The sequence below is a fragment of the Hypomesus transpacificus genome, chromosome 8 (assembly GCF_021917145.1).
Source record: "Hypomesus transpacificus isolate Combined female chromosome 8, fHypTra1, whole genome shotgun sequence".
Lineage (NCBI taxonomy): Eukaryota > Metazoa > Chordata > Actinopteri > Osmeriformes > Osmeridae > Hypomesus > Hypomesus transpacificus.
This window is the reverse complement of record NC_061067.1, coordinates 785,194-806,147: the sequence shown is the minus strand read 5'-3', so window position 1 is coordinate 806,147 and position 20,954 is coordinate 785,194. Positions and strand designations below refer to the sequence as shown.

Sequence of the window (20,954 nt, the reverse complement as noted above, 5' to 3'; positions counted from 1 at the left end):
CCTTTTCAAAGCCTTCAGCCCGCCTTGTTTTAAATAAGCTTCCAGTCATGCTTTTTAATGAATGCTCAGAAATGTACTCTCAAGTAAAAGGTTTGTTTTGTTCAGCAGAATGTGTTTATTCTAGATTTCTCAACTACCTCTATGTTTGCCATTAACAGTTACTTAGCTGTGAAGTTTAGATACAAACTTTAGGTCTTGTGCCAATCATTGCAAGTGTGAGCCTCCACAATGATAATGAATGCTCCAATCAATGCTCCAGATGTCTACAGTTTGAAACATCTACTTCAAGTGTCAAACAAGGTCAGCTAATATGCACATTTATTGTATGGATTCATGTATTCTATACAGAATTAATATACTATCAATATCTCCAATAGCAGTTAGCTTTTAATTCGCCCTGCACGCTCTCACTCAAAACTAGAAGAAATCAAGGCAGTAAGTGACTTTGCTTTAATGTACTTTCAGTTTTAATAGGCCTATCTGTTCTGGCTCGTTGCTTACGCACTGTAATAGATGGGTTTGGAGAGGTATACGGTCTCTTCGTCACAGATGTCTTGCCGCCAAACCTTGAAGTGATGCTCTTTCTAGCGGTGCAATCCACGCAGCAGCAGAAGAAGAAATGCCAGCTGCCCTTGAGGCTTGATAGTAAACCAAACAATTAACGTAAAAGCACAGCGGGTCCACATTGTGACAGTGACATGCGCCAGCAATTATGCTACTGTCCTGGAGCCTGGCTCCCTATAACTGGCTACTTTTTGTCAAAAAATAATTTGTGAAGTTATTCTCAAACGTAGCACAGAACCTGTTCTGCAGTCGCACCACGACTCATGATTAAAGGCTCTGTGTTATCTGAAGGGCGTTTTTTGGGTGAGGCGATGATAATATTCTGTGACCTACAATCTCAAGGGCCACACTTTATCTCGGTTTACAGGAGTGGTAGGCTACTGAAATGTATGGTTGAAGTTCATTAAATGCTTTTGTTGTGTTGCCAGTTACTTTCTGTTCTGTCACGCACAGGACCGACTTTGAACGGTGAGGATACTTCACCGAGTGCTGCGGTGCCGGGTGGATGGATGTTACAGAAAGCGACGATGTAAATATCTCAGTTTGCGTTTTCTTGGAAAGTGTATCAAATGGATTGTGAACAGTTGTCATCCAGAAAACAGGCCAAGGGAATGCTATGCATATGTGAGAGAACAAAGAAAGACAGAGCCTACACATTTAATGACACAGCAGACTTAATAGGAAACCATAGACGGAATCACCAGGAAAGATTCTTGAGAGCTGTTGTGAAAAACAAATTAATGAGCTGAATCGGAATAATGGCTTTAGAAGGTTTTCTGCTCTCCTGCTGGAGAAGATAAGAAAACTGATGTTGGTACAAGTTCAGTGTCTCGTCTGGTCCTTGTGTCATCACTGCATTGTCACATTGTCTGTTTTTAAATCCAAACTTAAAACGCACCTATATGCACTAGCGTTTCCCACTACCTCTTGAGTTGTATTGTTACTTATTTTACTGTTATTGACTGTTTGTATTTTGTTTTTATATGTATTTTATGGTGTTTATTTTGTGTACTCTTGTTCACCTCAGTCAGCCTTGCTGTGTTAGTGTGCTTTATGAATACAATTTACTTACTTATTTACTTACTTACTTTCTTACTTACTTACATTGTCCATCTCAGAGTCCCTTGCAACAATACTGTCTATCAGAGATAATTGCAGGGGTCAGGGGCTTGATAATATATAGTGAAACAGTAGCAGTGACCACATCTGCATCTATGTTTTTGTAGAACATTTTCCTGTGAGTGTCAGGTGTGCATGTTCTACCGCTGGAGATTGGAACACCCATCATCTTTTTCTATTCAACTTTATTTTGTCTTCGACCAACTCAATGAGAGGATGAGGTCAGACTGTGCTGACACAAACGTTCCAGACTCCCCGGTAGGCCTGACTACATCAGAGTCATCGTCAGAATCTCATTTCCTCAGGCATGTGAAGCCCCCGTGCGCTCTTGATACACAGCAGTGGATATGAAAGCATGTGCTTCTTTCCTGGGATCAGAGATAATTTCTGTGACAGTTTGAGCAATCTCCCTGAACTCCAGGTAGACCAGGAGGAATGGTCACTGACGGTAATGTTTAGCCAGGTGGATGTTTGTGGCTGAGGTGACACAGCTGTAGTGGACAGACCCATTGAGCTGTGCTTTAGTGCTAACGTCAGGCACTAACTTGTTGGCTAAATAGTCAGCTTTGTGCTCTCCTATCTGTAGTCCTGCAGATGTATGCACCCACGTGCGTTGTCGGCCGGCCTGGAGGCTTGTCACATGCTAAGTTGTGACATGTGAATTTCATATAGCCTGCCCTTGGTTTCGATAGGCAGTTTTCTCAAGTGGCAGGGATCAAAAGCTGTGGTGTTTATTATTCAGTCCCCTTCTGCTTTCTCTGCCATGTAATGGGACATTATCGAAGACCAAGGAGAAAGGTCAATTATCCATCCACCCACAACTTTGTAGGGTCATTTTCAAAGGAACTGACAATTCCATGTGTTCTCTCTTGTGGTCCCATTTGAATCATTCTTTATTGGAGTTGACAGCCATACTGTGTGAAAGCGGAGTACTTTACATCTTTGCAGTTAATACATTTAATTACCTCGACTGACTACAGATGTGTTTGGTTTAAAACATAATGCTTTCACACACAGGACTACAGAAAGAAACCACATTTTCTTTTAAAGTTTTCTATGACGGGTGAACGTTGCCATGAGGAAATTCAGTGTGTGGATATCAATCTCCCCTAATTGGCCAGTATCAAGTATCCCGATGGTGTTTCTTCCTTCCTAAAGGAATACATTACAGGCAACAGTAAAGTACATTTAATAGAGCAGAGTGCTTAACTGAAGCGTTGGATGTTACCCAGAGGAACTCGTGTGTCTTACATCTAAAGGTGAGAGCAGTATGTGCAGGTAAACACATCCTAATTAAGGTTTTAAGGTCTTCTACAGCCATTTGAAATGCATCTGAGGAGCCCTATTTCTGCTTGAGCTGTTATCGATCTTGTTTTTTGCTTTTTTCGTTACTTTTTCCACCCAACCAATTCAAGGCTTACCATTGATTTTCTAACCACAAAGTGTTTTTTACCCAAAATACCCTGACTGAATCGTCTTACCTCATGACTTGGCAACTTTCATATTGGCCAGCATCCAGTGTGCCACTTATTAATCCTTCACTTCAATGTTTGTGGACAGTAGGAGCAAAGAATTTGATATTAGAACCCCTTTAAAAGTGTAATGGATTGCCTCATACAAAAAAACGATTTGCCTAAAAGCTTCTTTTGGCTCTTGGTTAAAGCGTCTACATGATTGAATGTCTACATGATTGAATAGAATGTATTTCACACAATCAGTACTAAGGTCAGAATTCTGATACATTTGCTTACCTGTCCCGGCAACAGAGCTGTTAATTATTTATGACCTTTTCAGTTGAAGTATATTGACTCATCTGACATATTTTGGTGCAACTATTAAAGTTGCTACCCTCTAATTTTAATTGACTTTTATTTTGTAAATTAATCTATTCCGTGTCATTCTTTCTAGGTCCTGTTTGAAGCAAGGGAGCCCATCACTTTCTTTGTCATCACGGATGCAGACAACAGCATAATACAGAACTTGGTGAGGACAAGAATTATACCCTCTAATTTTTATTGACTTTTATTTTGTAAATTAATCTATTCCGTGTCATTCTTTCTAGGTCCTGTTTGAAGCAAGGGAGCCCATCACTTTCTTTGTCATCACGGATGCAGACAACAGCATAATACAGAACTTGGTGAGGACAACTCTTTGTCACAAATTGATCTGTCTCTAAAGCAGACTAAAGCCTACCAACTCTTAAATCAAGCTTGGATTGGAAAGACCTATTTCATGCGTCTTGTGATAAAGCCTCTGTTGACCCACCCCTCTGATGATCCTTATGGTGGTGCTTTCCATTACAATTACATTTAGTCATTTAGCAGACGCTCTTGTCCAGAGCGACTTACAGTAAATACAGGGGACATTCCCCCAGAGGCAAGTAGGGTGAAGTGCCTTGCCCAATGACACAACGTCATTTGGCACGGCGGGGAATCGATCCAGCAACCTTCAGATTACTAGCCCGACTCCCTCACCGCTCAGCCATCTGACTCCATTAGGAGTGCATGTTCAAACTATCTGGAGCTGAAATTAAATTTGACAGCCCTCAAGACTTGACGGTGTCTAGCAGTGGTTCATTAAAAAAATGATGCAAAAAAAACTAGTTTATCTGTATTCCTCTATTGTTTACAGGTTTTGGATATTGCAACATCATGATTCTTTAATGAATCCGACTGTAGCCTATAACGGTATATTTAGTAAACATGACAAGAGTCCTGGTTTGAATGCCATTGTGAATTGGGCTTTCATCATTCTGGTGAGAATTTTGAGGCATGCATTTCTTGACCTGTAGACCAGTTTCATACTGGGTCGGTGCAGTTGTCCAAACAAGCTCATCTAAGCCTTCGCCACTCTAATTATTTACCTAAATAGATTTTCACCAGGCACAGTGGAGACCGATTCAATATACTTGTCTGGGCAGGGCGTCTTGAAATGTTATTACTTAGCTGTGATGATGAATTAGGTTGCATCTCTTTTAGAAAGGAATAGAGTAAACTTTCCAAAACTCAAACTGTTTCCCCTTAAACACTGACAGCTTCTGGATGTGATCATTTGATGCTAGTTTCTAGTCATAGGTAGCAGAAGGTAAACAGGACATTTTCTGTGAGTTTTGGGGACTCTAGCTTTGGTGCCTGTTCCTGGTGGGCCACCAATATCTGCACACCCAGTAGCCCAGTCCTGCAGAGCATAGGCCCAGTTCAGAGAATCAAAAGGTCTCAGTTTAACAATTCATCCAATAAGCCTGCGGTTTTTCCGACTTGTAGTTCTTAACTGCTAGTTCTGCTCCGGGTACGATACACAATGCCTGCAGTCTGAATTATAAATGTTGCCAATGCTGAGAATGTGCTGGTCATAGTACCACTCCGAGCAGTAATGTAATTATGTTAGACAACCTAAGCAAGAAATGATATAGCATCCATTGTTTGCCTGTTGTGGTCACAGATAAGTACACCAACTTCAGGGTACATCAGTTTGCCTATAGCTTGCATCGGTTAAATTTGCATGCGAGTAAATGTAAACCCACTCAGTAATGATTGCAGTGCTTGTAGAATCTCAGTGTTAAAATATAATTTCAGAATGAGTTCTGTGAGATGTTCGCAGGCTAACTTGAGATGGAAACCCATTGATCATAATCGGTTGTGTCACAACTATTGTGCAATGGCCTCTCTTACTGTAATGTTTTTTTGCATTTGACTTTGTGTTCACCTCCAAAGGGAGATGGTAATTTTTAGTGATCCATATCACATTGGGCCTCTATTCGTCATGATATCTGGAGGGTTTTAATGCAGACATAGCCTGAATCATGATGAGCAATTAGCTAAAAAAAAAATTAGTCTGATGTTGACTTTTTGTCCATGTTCTGAAAAGATAGTACATTTTATGAATAGTTTTTAATTTCTTCTGCCAAGAATTATGACAGATTTGTTTTCTTATTTTCAAATCACAAACTCACACAACAGTAAACGGTGTTGTCACAGACAACTAATTTCTATGTACAGAGCATCTACATGTCGGTCCTTCTCTGAAAAGGTTAAGATTTGTTCGTAATGATCATGAAACAAGGGACATTTACATTTGCATTGGGACGAGAGACATGTAGTCTGCATTGGCCCCTTAGCAGACTGTTTATGGATGTTAAATTGATCCTCAGGTTTGTGGTGAAACATGTATGTGCCATGGAATTCAATTGTGTGGAAATTGATTATCGGTGACACCATGGGCTCTTGACCCAAACATTCATTTGTGACCCGCAGTCAATCTATATTACATTCAGTTTGCAGTACCATCACCCACTCACCACTTGTGACAGGAGGTCATTCCTCCTCCTCCTTAAACAACGGTGTGCAACAGTTCCACCAAGCTAAAAACAGAACAACATGATAGATGAGGATGATCCAACGATACGATGACTCCCTAGATGTTGTGCCTGTCAAGGATAAATCTATGATTTGTAGGAAGGTTCAAATACTTTAACTGGATACGTTTTATAATGCTCAGAGGCTATCCTCCTGTGAAATCTGTTATTTATCTAACTCCGTGTAATGTTTTAGGCATCACTTCTGTGTTGGGTAGACCTTGTTGTGGGGGATTCATTTAAAGAAAGCCAAACTACTTGTGTTTTTGAAACAGTGGACTATTAGTTGACGCGTCCATCTAAACATGTTTGGAGCCCGTTCCAAACCCTGACTCTATTTCTTTTTTCTCCATTTTACTTTTTGCCATCACATTCTCTATTTCTGTCTTCTTTCTGTTCTTTATTTCTCTCCAGCCCCTGTGCAGAATACCTAGATAAAGTAAAAGGCCTTTAAGTAAAAATTGATATTAAGGTCTTGTAACATGAGGTCGTAACATTAGCTAAATTGGTACAGTATGTACCTGGTAGTGGTGGATGCTTTTGGGAAATCAGATGCAGCTGGTGGGCTATAACTGTTCACATAGCAGCTGCGGTGTGACTATCTTATGGACTTTAAGCACAGCCTGGAGAACAGAGCAGTGGAACACCTCCTTTTGGGTTTATCAGAAACTCGTGTACGGGCACATGAGGTTTTACCCAAAGCTGTTTAACGACAGCACACACACGCCGTAGAGCAAAGGTAAAATAAAGAGGACGTTGATATTTTAATGAAGCCACAGGGTTCATTTACTCTGTGGAGTTGGATGTAGGTCGCAAGAATATGCCAACCCTAAATTAAATGACATTGTTGATTCAGGTGGTGAGTATGTGGTCAGAGGTAGCTGTGCTGTCTGAGCTTGACCAGAATCCTCTCTTCAGTCTCCACTAAAAGTGTCACAAAGTAGAAAATTGAAGTTCAAACTGGAAATCCCATTATCTTTAAATCAAAGCGGAGGAGACATTTAACCCTTCAGTATGTCAGGAGGGTCCATCATCACGGTCAGCAGAGTTCCCTCGTCAAGGTTTAAATCACATCTCCAGACTTTCAGAGTGAGATCTCGGCATGACATCACGAGCCACCTGGGTAATCTCTGCACGGAGGTGTGAGCCAATGTGTCAGGTGCTCCTTAGTCCCTGAGATGGAACGGTGGCCAAAACGACTCTGTCACACTGTGCCTGACCTGTTCCTCCAGCTCTGGGTTCCTGCTTCCTGCTTCCAGCACCTCCATCCGCTGCCAATACCCTGACCCTCAGGCTCTCCTTGAGACGCCCGCTCGAAGACCGTGCGCTCATACTACAGCACGACAATACAAGTATAATACAGAAGCTTTGTGTGTGTGAGTGTGAAAGCAGGGCGAAATTAAATTTTTAAAAACAGTTCACCGTCAAGAAATCAGTTTTCTTTCACAGCTCGCAGCAGCTTGTCGTGCGTTCTCAACCAGCTACACCATTAGCTGGATAGCCATGGGAAAAAGAAATGTTTTCCATCTCTTGGCCCCCTGTTTGACTACCTATGACTCACGAAGCCCTGTATGTTTCATCATGTGTAAATAAACTCACCTTATTATGGTTACCTGATTGCCTGCTAAGCTCGAAAATTGTGTGCAAATGAAACAGTGGCCCTAAATAGGCACAGCGTACGGTCTTGGAGGGCAGTGGAGGAATGCACCAGTTGTTCCTCGCGATGTCTCACCAGAGCCTTGTTGATTGTGTTTGTGTTGGTCGGTCACGTTGAAAATCACGTCTGATCCTCTGCACTTGGGGAGTGTGTGTGTATGTCACTATGGCGATTAAGGGGTAGTGCTGGCTGGAGAGACACACGCAGAGCGGGCGAAGCTGACAGATCTGGAATGTGGTGTTGGTGTACTGGGCACCCGTTGAGGGTTCTTTTGACTCACCGAAGAGTGAAGAGACCATTTGGCTACCTTTGTGAACACTGCAGCTCTATGTGTTATAGCTGTGGCTAAAGCTGTGGCTAAATGTGTTATAGCTAGATCCATCAGGGCTTCGGTTTATTTATAAGGGGGTGATTTTCACAGGTTCTCATCATTTACTAAATAGAAAAACTTGCGTTTGAAAACAACCTGCCTGCTGTGGCTATACTTCAACCAATTCAAACTCGCAAACACACAAGAGAGACTATTATACGCAAAAGAGTTGACTGCCAGGCAATTAAATTAACACCAAAGAATATACAGTAGTTTGGCAGATGGATTTTGGTTATTTATGATCTGTCAACCTCCTGCCGCAAATTATTTGGTTCCAGTTACTAACACACAAACACTATAAATGGTAAAAAAGGGCTCATTCATTGTAACTCTGATTATAAACAGACTCGACAGTATTGCCTGCTGTATTTCTTGAACAAAAAATACAATGATGAGTTGGAAGAGAGATTTCAGATGCAGACTCCTTTCAGTTTTTCTATTCATTTTTCTTTTTACTGTGACTCAGCTGTCCTTGTAGGCTAATATTCTTTAGAAAATAAGTCACAGAGAAGAAGTAAATGTCTCAGTTCATGTTAGCAGAGGGAAAGATAGAGTACGTATTTTGAAGGGCTGGTGATTCCACAGTGAGGCACCTATAACACACTTACACCAGCTAATCTGAGGCAACCATCCCAGCTAATCTCAGGGCAACACGTCTATTGGTGCACATTTACGGTACCAAAGAGACATATAGGGCATTCTGGAACAGTGACATAAAATTGTAACCATTAACCTTTTAAGGAGACCATAATAGCCACTTTGGTTGATTTCCTGGTTGAGCATCGACCTCTGATTGTGAGTAATAAGACTGATACTGTGACACCAGTGGCTCCTGTGTGCAAGAACCATGTGATAGAAATGTTGTTCCTACATGGCAGAATTGATGATAATGGGGATGAAGAAATCGTATTGATTAATCTTAGCCTTGGGCCTCTGTAGGGTTCTGTAAATCTCACTCTATCTTCCTTCTTCCTGTTTACAGTCCTGTGATGTCCCCCACTTACTGTGGTGTCTGTATATCTGAATTTAGGACTGATAAGAAATTGAAACGCCAGTGACTTCAGCAATAGTGGCTGGAAACTGAATGGTGTATGACTGAGAGGATTTCAGGACATCAAAAGGTGAAGTCGGTCAGATTTCTAAAAGTACCAATTCCCCCCACAGTAATTGCCCTAATATGCATAACACAACATTAGCAAAGTAAACAAAAGATTATCACATAGTTACGTTAATCCATAACGCAACAAAAACAGAAAGTAAACATTTAAGAAACACTTCTTTACTAAAAAACAAACAAATATTATATGTACAGCACCGCAGCATTAATTCACAACAGTGACAACAAAAACAAAAATGAAACTTTTGGCAAAACGCAGACTATATTGATGACATTAAATGTATACAATGTCTTATATTAGACCTAGGTTTCAATCGAAAGAATCAAGAGCTAATGAGACAAACTTGCTGATAAGAAAATGTAATCTACACAAACATTTATCAATGTAAGTGATATGCATTGATATAATGCATCGGCCTCTGCTTGTTTCCACTTCCAGATTTTCTAATTGGAAAACCAATTCTATGAGACACTGCCCCTAGTGGTGTGTGTGGTGTAATTCCACCAAATAAAGACCCAGCAATCTAGTTATCATCTACTTTGCTTCTATCTGTTTTAGATTCTCCCACTGTAGCAGTGAACCATAATGTCTTCAACACAATGAGAATCCTGCAAATTGACTGTGCTGGGACTAAAGCCCAGGTATTGAAAAACATTGTCAACTTCCTCTTTATATCCGCTACATGGTTCGGCCATTCACTGGTTTCAGCAGAGGTATGGCTGGTTAACTTCCAACTCGTGGTTGAAGCCCAAGGTGGAAGAAAGGGAAACATTCAAATCCTTCCCTGCCACAGATGCCGAGGCAAGTCTGTAAGTAGGGAGTCAGATGGCTGAGCGGTTAGGGAATCGGGCAAGTAATCAGAAGGTTGCTGGTTTGATTCCCGGCTGTTCCAAATACTTGCCTTGAGGGGGAATGTCCCTGTACTTACTGTAAGTAGCTCTGGATAAGCGCATCTGCTAAATGACTAAATGTAAAAGTATGTAAGTTGATTGCAGCAGAGAGAATATTGAAATAGAAAAGCCCATGGTTAGCCAAGTGCCAAGGTTATAAAAGAACCATTGGCACAAGTTCCTGGACTAGGAAAATGGTTAACACAAGGGATTTCATTCAAACTTTCAAGTTGTGATACAGTTTCAGTAAAGGTGGTATAAGTTTATAGTTTCAGTAGGAATGAATGACATGAATGACAGAAGAACGCCTGCTTCATGACTCCCATCCCTCTATCTCTTAAGATTACAGTGTTATGTCATTTTGGTGACTTAACATCTTTAATAGGTTTTAGACTTGCTTATTTTTCAGACTTTTAATCACGTTAAAATCCACAGTGTTCACATGTATCTGTAAACACTTCTGTTATGAGTATACTCTTACTGGCTGACTTCACAGCTGCTTTGCGATACTGTATTATAAATTGGTCAAGTTACGCCTGTTGATTTTGGCCAAAAACATGAGTACAATAAATTGTTTAAGCATTGCTACACAAATATAGAAAACAGTCTCGCAAACCCCTTTCTCACACCTTCCCTTGCTCTGTCTTTGATCTACTGTATCACAACTTGGAACAGTGATAAACTCAGTCAGAATCAATCACCCATAAAACCCATTAGTCATAATATATTTAATGTGATTGCAACAGGGATTTGCTTTGCATCATGGTGGTTAGAGATACATTTTATGGGAGAAAAGTCTTAATTCAATATCAAGTCGTCCGAGAGGGCTTCGGCACTTACGAAGTATAGTCATCTAAACTTCACACACAATGGTTTGGAATAGTGCACCTTCTCTCCATTGAAACAGAAGGTCATGCTTGTTTACAATGCAAAGCTATACTGTGCTGCTAAGCGCACTTCTCCTGTAATCTTTTCCCACAATGCTTTGACGAAATTCTGATAGGCTTTGACGGGAGCTCCAAACCATTTTATTGTGAGCTGTCTATGCATGAATAATCAACAGGACATTTCTTATAAGCAGCAGTCGTTAGGCGGTCTTTGAATTGCGATTTTATTTATGAATTTCAAGCTTAACGTCAATGAGTGAACGGTGAGAAACTAATTAGTTGTCTACTTGGATGATTATGATTTCATAGTTCCTAATTGAGAGCTGGATGGAAACTTTGGAGTGACGCTGTAACCACACCTAAAACGTTCAGAGTCCAAGGTAAACCTTTGTTTTGTCACTATGAGGTTTACTTTAGAGTGTAAGCTTCAAATACACACCATTACTTGGTCCCTTATCCTGGCTATGGTGAAGAGTTAAGGCTGTATTCTCACATTGCATGATAAAGCACACACTAAATCTATTAGCCATTCACAATATTGTCGGTACAACACCACAATTCCCAATGTAAATTGTACATTGTTTACAGACGAATGTAATACAATATATAGCAGATGACAGTTTGTTGAACGCGAGGCAGCAATAAAAATGCTAAGAGCATTATGCCATTAGGGCAAATTCATTAGACTGAGTTCCTGACCGTTCTCTGACACCTCATATACATTTAACTGTCACGATGAGTCACTAGCAGTGATCATTGGCTGCTGTGTCGGACCAGTTTACTAGCAGAATCCTGAATGGAGAATCGACCGCTACAATTAAAGAAGATCCAACGACCAAAGGGCGTGCGCAAGTTAAGGTGAACGCGCACTGCAGCCACTGGCGAAGTTATCCCTGCTAGTGTTGACGGCTTCACGCTATACACTGACTACTGTGCCGATGAAAAGTCTTTGGAGTGATCTCAAAGTAGTTCAATCTAGTTTGGAGACCAATTTTTTATTTATTGAATTACAAACTCCGGACAAATTCAAGGGACTTTAACAGTTTAGTCTTTGTCAGAACTCAAATAACATGATGGATGCCTCTAAATGCGCGATTCTTCTACTTTCAATACACCTCGTGCTGTCTGTGGTAAGTCGTTTACCATCTCTTCTCACTACTAAAATGTTTCACCGACACTAATGAATAAGAAGTCATTGTTTCAACAAATGGATACGACTTGCCTCCTCGGCGTTGTCGAACAACAGTCGGAAGGTGCGGTGCCTGCTGTTTGTCATCCTGCGAACTGTATCATACGTATTGTAGCCTAGTTCATTAAAATATAAAGGCGTCAGACCTCGGATCAAATCTATTTAAAGTTACGAAATTGCATCGATACCAGAGTCGCTAATCTATACATTCTTACATTTGAACATGTTTTGCGTAAATACGCAACGTTGTCCAACCTTGAAGTGGTTGCATCTCAAACTTAATGATATCAACTAATTGGCTAGCTTCCGCTTGTAGATTTTGGAGGTTCGTATATCCACGTCAAACCAAGATGACCTTTTATTGTGACTAACGCCATCGATAGAGCCTCTGCTTTGGGCACCCACGGAAGGAATTAGTCACTCCAGGGTACACACATCCTTACATTTTTTAGGACACACAATTGTAATTACTAGTATAAATATCATCATACTTCAGTGGCATCTCCAATACACAATCTTTCTCACTTAATTCTACCCAATTTTGACATTCCCTTACTTCACGGTTAAAGTAATGTCAGTGTAGGGGTTTAATTTAAGTGCTTGTTGTCTCTTACGCAGAATAGCCTTATTAGTCCAATAGGATGCCACATCAAAAGCACACTGATTATGATAACTAATCTGTAGTGACATTTATGTCACCTATGTGAAACTGTCCACTATGATTACTAAGGATGTACAGTATAATTCAGGGGGAGATTTGAAATGTCTTTTTGCTTTACAAACGTGGACTATGAGCATGGGTGGCAGTTTGAGTTTGAAGTACAGTAGCCTCTGTGTGGTTACCTAACTGAGCTGTCAGTTTGATATCTGAAGGCAAATCATAAGATAAGCAGAGGAGTTCTACAAGGATGACACAACTGCAAAAACGTCATATTATTGTTTTTTTTTCTGCAAAACCACTTGTCTAAAGCACAGTTAGGCTTAAGACAAGTGGTTTTGCAGAAAAAAAAACAGTAATATGACGTTTTTGCAGTTGTGTCATCCTTTTCACAAGGAAAGTGGTTCTGTTTGAAGATGTTTGTGTTTACAATGACAGACAGACACTGTTGCTGTTTAATGTAAATAACAAAATTTTTCTGTGGAAAGTAGGTGTGTTTAAGAGTACCATTCAGGATACATACCACACTTAAAATATAAATTGTTGTGGCAGTTGAAGGCATTTAAAGTGCAAGTGGAGGCAAGACAGGCATCGACCATGTGTTAGTATGACCTAATCATCATCGAACAACTGCTAGCATTTATCTTCTTGCAGAGTAAATAAAACAGGGATTAATGACTTGTGATTTACATGTGTTTTTCACTCTTACTTAAAGCTGGCCCAGGTAACTATGGTCATGCTTGATATTACCTTAATTGAACGTTATTAAATACTAATTAGTGTAATTAATGGTTCCGGAAAGAGGGCCAATTTAATGGATTCTTGCGGAAAATGCTGATTTAAATTTAAATCATTTATAAAATAATTATTGCAGTACTTATAGCACAATTGGCTTGAGACTAATTTGGAAAATCCATTATGCAAGGATTGAGTCAAATTAAAATATTTTCGATAGCAAACTATATACCTGTCCATTAACCCAAGACACTTCTGTGTTTACTTCAAAGATTGCTCTTTCACTTCCTGTCCCCACCAAACCAGGGGCGTGTCCAGACATTTTTGATAGGGGTGGCACAAGGGGTGGCCCGCCTCTGACTGGGCATATAGCCAATCATATTTTAAGATATTGGGGTGGCCAATCAGATTTCAGCGGTGGCCCGTGCCACCGTAGGCCACTCCCTGAACACGCCACTGCATCAAACCATTCATATTTTTTGACACCATTGACTTGGCCAAGGAGGCTTTTCACTGAGCCCTTGACTTCAGTATCTATCAGTCATTCATCTCACAGCACACGTTTGAAATCATGTTTCTGCTGTTAAATAAGGCTGTGATTTATGACTGGGGGTTGTATGAAAAACCTGATGCCAGTTGATTTAGCGTGACAGAGACAACAGCCCGTTGCCTCACAATTTTCAATACTGAAAAAGTTTTGAAGATGTGAAAAGGCAGAGAAAGGGAAACTCCTTAAAAGGAAAATACATTGGTGAACTAGAAGAGCATATGAATGGGTATCAATTGTTGTGGTTTAAAATGTGTCCCCCCACAATCTTTGTGGAGAAAGAAAAAAGTGTGATTATGGTATAAATTGTATATGTATTTTTTACACAATTCAGACAGTCAGACAGTCTTGTGTTTGAATGTGTCCTGACAAGAGTAGCTATCTTTTCCCAGCAGGGGGACCACAGTGTGGACTCAAAGTGCGAATTTCCAAAGTTCTCTGAAAAATGGATTCCCTCTCCCCCTGACAACCCTCAGATGTCTGGCCCACCGTGCGGCCTGGGCTGCTGCATGGAAAGCTTTTGTTGACATATTTTCAGAGGCTATCACAAGTATTTGTGTGAACGTTTTTTAAACATCTGCCTGCCCAGCTCTTAAAACATCTGTCCCTTTTCCTACAATCCTCAGACGCAGCTTTACAATAACACCCTGACATGACCTACGATGTACAGGCTGAGATTGGGTAGTATTAGGAAGGGTGACCAGACCCCTGAAGTGCCAGAAATGTGTGAGAGTGGGTTACATGTCAGAGTTATTTGTGTGACACAGTGCAGAGGAGACTAGAGGAGAAGGGAGGGGGGTCTCGTCTCGGGTGGCCGATATCGGTGCTTAGGTCCTCCTCACGTTCCTACATCCGAACTGTGCTTCAAACCAAATAGAAACAACATTTCATTTTGACAAATTGCTCAGCATACTTCGAATGCAGATATAACTGTCACCCTCTGTCCTTGTAAACAGTTTTTGGAACATAGGGACGGACATGTTTCCTGTATTTATCTTCTCCGCTTGGTGAAACGTCCGGCCTGAAATCAAATTGGACACGTTCATATGTTTGCCTGCAAATCAAAACGCAAAGCAATTTCTCTGGGAGCATATTTAGTATAAAATGTCCTCTGAAGATTGAAATAGTAACACTTTAGTCAATACACTTATATTTTCCAACTGCACATCAGTTGTTTTATTTTATAATCCTCTGTTGGCTACATTCTTTGTTTTACTAGATTGTAATCTTCACGCGACCGATAGACAAGAGAACACGTGTCTAGGAATAACATCAACCTGGCAACCAAAGTGATAAGATGTGTGCTAACAAACCGTCAACTTGGCAGTTGGCACACATACACGTGCATCAAAGCCGTAATCATAATACATATTGGGGGGTGGGACATCCAATATTCAACCACGCAACCACGCACGCTGTCCGAAAAAAACCTAATTCGTCCCCCCCAATGTTGACTCCATGGCTACGGCCTTAGCGTGCATCCTCCGCTCTCCAAAGGCAGACAGATAAATTAATCCTGTTAGCCTGGAGGAAGCCATTGAGAAACTACAGCGCAAGTGTTTCACGTCACCGCAATGTGTCTGGGCTGAGTTTTGTCTGCAGCAGTTTAACGTGACAATTAGCTCAGAGTTTGTAGCTTTCCGATGCTTGATGCTTTACTTTAACAGGCCGTGATGACGGGAAGCAATCGAACCAGATCATCCTCTTCTCTCCAACACAAACAGCCAGACAGCAGGAAACGCTACTCTGTCTCATCCACCTCTTCAATCATAACCGTGTGTTAAGCCAAAAACTCAGTTTTGTTGTGACTTGGCTTTGCATATATGCCTGGTTAAAATCTGTATAGTATGATAAATGAACTATTAATCCCCATCCAGTCAAGTACACTTGGACGATACTATCCCACGGCCCAGCTTGTTGCCTGCTGTCCTGTCTGTTTTTCCTCCTGATTAAGAAATCTGGCTACATTCTTTCTGTATTTACCCAGTATTAGTGCTGTCCTGAAGATATAGCATTGGTATATTCTTCTCAGGAGAGATAAGAGATCGTTATGCAGGAGCTCAGGCATGTTCGCCTGCAACACATTTAAAAGAGGATTACATTAATATCCTAATATGTTTGATTTAGTTCCAGTAATAGCAGAAACCCTCTCCAGTGTCTTTGAGAAGCATATGCTTTGACCTATGCTAACCATGTTTTTTTCTTGTAGCTTAAATAAGAACTTAAGAATTGTGCTAATTCAAGTGCTGTGGAACACTACTCATTGATATTGACTTTGTAAAAAAAGAAAAAAAGAGGTGATTGTTTTGTTGTTAAACAGAGAAGCAGAAGTTGGCTTCCCATTGACACCTCAACTCACGTCTCCAGTCACACCCTTTAGCAGCCTATGTCTTCTCACTGCTATACGATCAATTTCAGGGTTGTCAAAAAAAGGTTTGCTTGGTTGATCTTCTTTACACAGTCCTATGTTATTACTGTAGATATTGCTGTGGACCTGTTGATGGGGGGGGGGGGGGGGGGGGGGGGGGGGGGTAGAATGTGTGGAATTCTATGTTGATTGAGATTTCAGATAGCAGAGGCTTCTATGTTCCAGGGTGGATGAGAGTACGATAGCCACTCATCCACCGAGAGCTGTGAGGATGATTTGGGGATGATGATTTAGGCCCAGATAAGGCCTGACAGATGGGAAACAGACCAGGAAGTATCTGGGTGTTCTGTAGGGGGCATCCTGGTGGTCTGTTGCTCGGCTGTGCTGCGTGATGATGGGGGATTGTCCACGGACTAGCCACACAGCCCAGTCGATCTTTTTTGTTAGAACAACCTTTTGGCAAAGTCATCTGATAGCTTATGTCCTACGTCTAGGAGAACCTCATACTTTCGCTTCCTGATAGACAACATGGGGCTTAGTATGCTGTGCTGGTTACTTTCTATTTGCCTCTAAACGTGAGCTTTGTACATAAACCTACACCACTTTGTATGTATCGACATACTTTTGATGTTGTGGCATTGAATCAAATATATTTGCAACGTTCTGTAGTGAGAGCTCTTTGAATACCTATTTTACCTACATATATCTATTGTGCTAAATGAGAACTGTCTGGAAGAATAATGACAGTGATGGTCATGTTTTGAGACAGGCGAGAGAGAGCGAGAGTGAGGGAGCGAGAGAAAGAGAAGAGGACACGGGGAGAGATGGACAGGCTGGGGGGGGGGTATAATTGTGTGTCCTGATAATCTTGATTGCATCTAATGCTGGGTATCCTGGTGGCTTTTAGAGCAGTCAGCGTGACCTTCCCTCCTTATGGTTTGACAGCTTGTGTATGGAGAGGCTATACAAAGTTGTAATTTTTCTGGACTTTGTAAATATGAAAGAGAGAAATTGCGGTGTGACACGTCTGTGATGGAATAGCAAAAGCTCAGAAGCCGCTGTCAAATTCCGTGTTTACACTGTATGTCCACCGTGTCTGCAAGCTTGTCATCTTACACCACTTACAGTACGAAATCTATTGATGAATTGAATCTATATCTTCATCAACGGTAGTTAAATTCAGCAAACAGACATGCCCACGGAACCCCTCCTCCATTCGGACCAGTAGGGATTCTACACTGTAGCAGAACACTCTATCCTTCCCAGCTTGATTCTGAAGTGATGACAGTCATCAGTACGCAGTTCTGAGTTTGCTGTTGGTACGGGGGTTGTTGAAGGCATTAAGACTGCGGCTGCCCGGGGAGAGGTCTGCTAATGTCCTGGAGATGTCAGCTGAGCTGAGTGGAGGGACCCTGATGATCCTGGCAGAAGCCCAACATCTGTGTAGACCACTCAGGGTACAAAAGCCCTGGGAACCACACATCCCAACTCAGCGTATCATCCATGCATTCATGAGGATCACTACGGTTCGTGCCCGTGAATGCGTCACTCTCCACGGCATGCGTGTGTTCGTGAGGCCACCGCCTGTGGGGATAGGGGGTGATGAAATGTGGTTTGAGGATGTGATAACAAGCTCACCTCAAAAACGTGTTATGGTACAAGCGTTTGTCTTTGTTGTTGTGATGTTAAAGCCACTAATCCTGACCCCCTGTGTTTAATATTGTGTCCATGATACCGCAGTGGGCTGTGCTGGGAAGCTGCCTTGTCTTGCCTGTGTAATCCTGTCTGGGAAGCCATGAATAAGCAGATAGGTCTGTGTGGCTGCTGTCTGCATAGAACTCCTTCCCTTGTCCAGAGCAGGAGGAGGGGGACTCCTCCTCACCCTCCTACCCCCCCCCCCCCCCCCGTCTGCATCTTACTTATTCCGTGTTTTCTTTGCTTTCTCTTTCTCCCTTCCTCTCTCTTTTTTCTCTCTCTCCCTCTGTCTTTTTCCCTTTTTTACTTCCCTCCCCTCTTATTTACCCTCTCCTCCACCATGTGCCATCTCTCTCTCTCTCTCGCCCGCCCACCCACCCCTTCTCCGCTGACCTTCTCGAGCCGCTTCGCTCTTACACATCTTCAGTGACCCACGGCACTACGCCAGCCAGTGTCAGCTCGAGTTTGTCAGCGGCTTTTGACACAGATGAACAGTCGTGCCCCTTACTCACTGGACCTCTCTCCTCACTTCCACTTTTATCAATATGATATCATCCATTAGCAAGGTGGAGGATTCGGGGTCAGTGCTGGGGGGTCGGGGGCCAGGGGAGTTCTTGCGTCAGACATGGTGTGTTGACACTAATCTGTAAGGGTCTGTTCAGTCTCAACTCGCCTGCAGAACTTTTATGTTCACCCTGAAGGGAGAAAACGTTGACAGACTTTCAGATTTTGCGTTGACACAAACCCTACATCATAAATAACAATGAATGCATTTTTACACACTTTGGTTTGGTAAGGGTAAAATATGACAAGGGTGAAAAATACGAAAAAAAGTTGATAAGAACCGCTACGTTTCCCTACACTTCCAATCTTCCTGATTGACATGAGCTCACAGGAGACCTTGACGGGAGCACTGCATCAAAGGCAGTCTGGTTCAGTGTTTGTTTTTTTGCGAAATGAACAAACTTGTGTTCTGTGTGTCCCTCAGGTGTCGTCCATGCAGATGTGTGATGTGGTGAATGAGATTGAGCAGGAGAAAGAGCACTGCGAGAACAGAACCGCAGGGAATGTCACGGAAGGTCAGTTTTTCCACCCACAATGCATTGCTTTCCTCTCTCATGGTATTTATTCATAGAAGGCAATTTACAGAAAAATAGGTGTGAAAACCAAGATGATGCTGGATGAAGACCCCAACAGTGTTATGACCCAAACGTACCAATCTGAAATTGCATCCCCGTTCCGTGTCACTGTTATTGCACATGGACACCTCGGTTGTTTAGTTCTGGTGATTTCCAGCCCAGTTCTGTATGTAAACAAAGGCGCCACTGTTGAGAAAATTTGTCTCATCGCTCGGAAGCGATTGTTCTGGGAGTTAACGTATTTTAGAAATCTCTTCGTATTTATGTTTTGCCTCTGTGGCACGTCAGGTCTGTGATCATACATGAGCTTTTCTGTTTGGACTCAGTGAAGTGTGAAATAGGTTGTCCTTGTTGGACCGTCCTGTCACACTGAACCAATGAAAGAAAAGGTAGGCTAGTTCTTTCAAGTCTGTTAGGACTGTCAGAGCGAAACTCCAATTATAAAACTCTCAGTGAACATGGCTGGTTAATTCAAATGACAGTTTACTCTCACGTTTGAAGTGAAGGCCATCCATTTCAATTCCTTGTTTTGTCCCTTTCGTGCAACTCAATGCTATCTATAACACGCCACTGATTTCCCCAGGGAACATGATTGTTGTCACGTATATCAACAAAAACTTTCATTAAAAAAAAATCTAGAAAGTGAAAGATTAGAAAACGTGCATAAAATATGTACGCTGTATAAAACATACACACAACAAAAGTGAATCATTTGGCTTCTGCTGTACATCCCTTTGTAAACATGTATTTAGTTTTAGACCTTTTGTAGCCGTGCGTGTCATGCTTTGAAAGAAACATTAGCATTCTAAATGACATAGAACGTCAGACATGTACAATCTTAACAGCTTCCCACGGTGTATGGTCAGTTTTATGAAGTCATAAACATTAGGAAGATTTCATCTGATGTGCAGCTGACATCCACAGAAGTCTTTGAGCTTAGTGAAAAACATACTCTATTACATGGCTCCATGGCTATGTAAATCCAATTACAAGATATGTGACCTTTCCAGTCTACCAATTTTCCTGTCGAGGAAGTAGATAAAGTTGCAGATTTATGTAAATAACGGTGATTAAGGAGATAAGGATTGTGTGGCTACTGTCACAGTACAGGTTTCTATGGTCCTCTAGAAAAAGCTGAAATCCATAGGAGCATTTGAGTCTTTGTTTTGGTGAATAATTTGTTGTTGAAAATAACAACTTTCTATGTTGTTTATAGCATTTTGCTTACAGTGGTGGCATTCTTTTTAATGTGTGCCAATTGACAAAATGTTATGTAAATGTCGCACTCTCAATGTAGCCTATTATGTCTTGAAGTGGAAAAATTATTTCACAGGCCGTGCGTTTTAATGTGAGAGGAAAGATAACAGTGAAGTCTTGCAAGATATTGGTTGGATGTAGAGTAAATCATTTGTAGGGAGAGTGGGGGGTTTGGGGATGGTTGCTTAGGTCTATTCCATTCTCTACTGCTCCAGATTCAATGAAACGACTCATGATATAAACACATAGATCATTTTTCAATTCTTAGTTCAATCTTCATGCTGCGTAGACCAAATTTCCATATGTCAGACTTGCATATATCGGCGTTAATTATAATGTATGGTAGACTGGGCTATCTCAGCTATGAAGGGGATTCTTAGCTCTAAATTTAGTTGTGACGAGTTTTC

General features: G+C 41.4%; 1 protein-coding gene across 6 annotated transcripts in view; it reads left to right on the top strand.

Annotated features, from left to right (window-relative positions):
• The first annotated feature begins 781 nt into the window (after positions 1-781).
• The window catches only part of vipr1b (vasoactive intestinal peptide receptor 1b), a 45,786-nt gene continuing 25,613 nt past the window's right edge, over positions 782-20,954 (top strand). For 3 of the 6 annotated variants that reach the window (XM_047023998.1, XM_047023999.1, XM_047023996.1), the window contains exons 1-4: positions 930-1,093; positions 3,592-3,666; positions 3,746-3,820; positions 19,140-19,230. In XM_047023998.1, coding sequence (XP_046879954.1) covers positions 1,070-1,093; positions 3,592-3,666; positions 3,746-3,820; positions 19,140-19,230 — 265 coding nt within the window. In that variant the 5' untranslated portion in view covers positions 930-1,069. Of the gene's footprint in view, positions 868-929; positions 1,094-3,591; positions 3,667-3,745; positions 3,821-11,737; positions 12,090-19,139; positions 19,231-20,954 lie in introns of those variants that run through there. The other 3 variants (XM_047023997.1, XM_047024000.1, XM_047024001.1) reach the window with 3 other exon arrangements.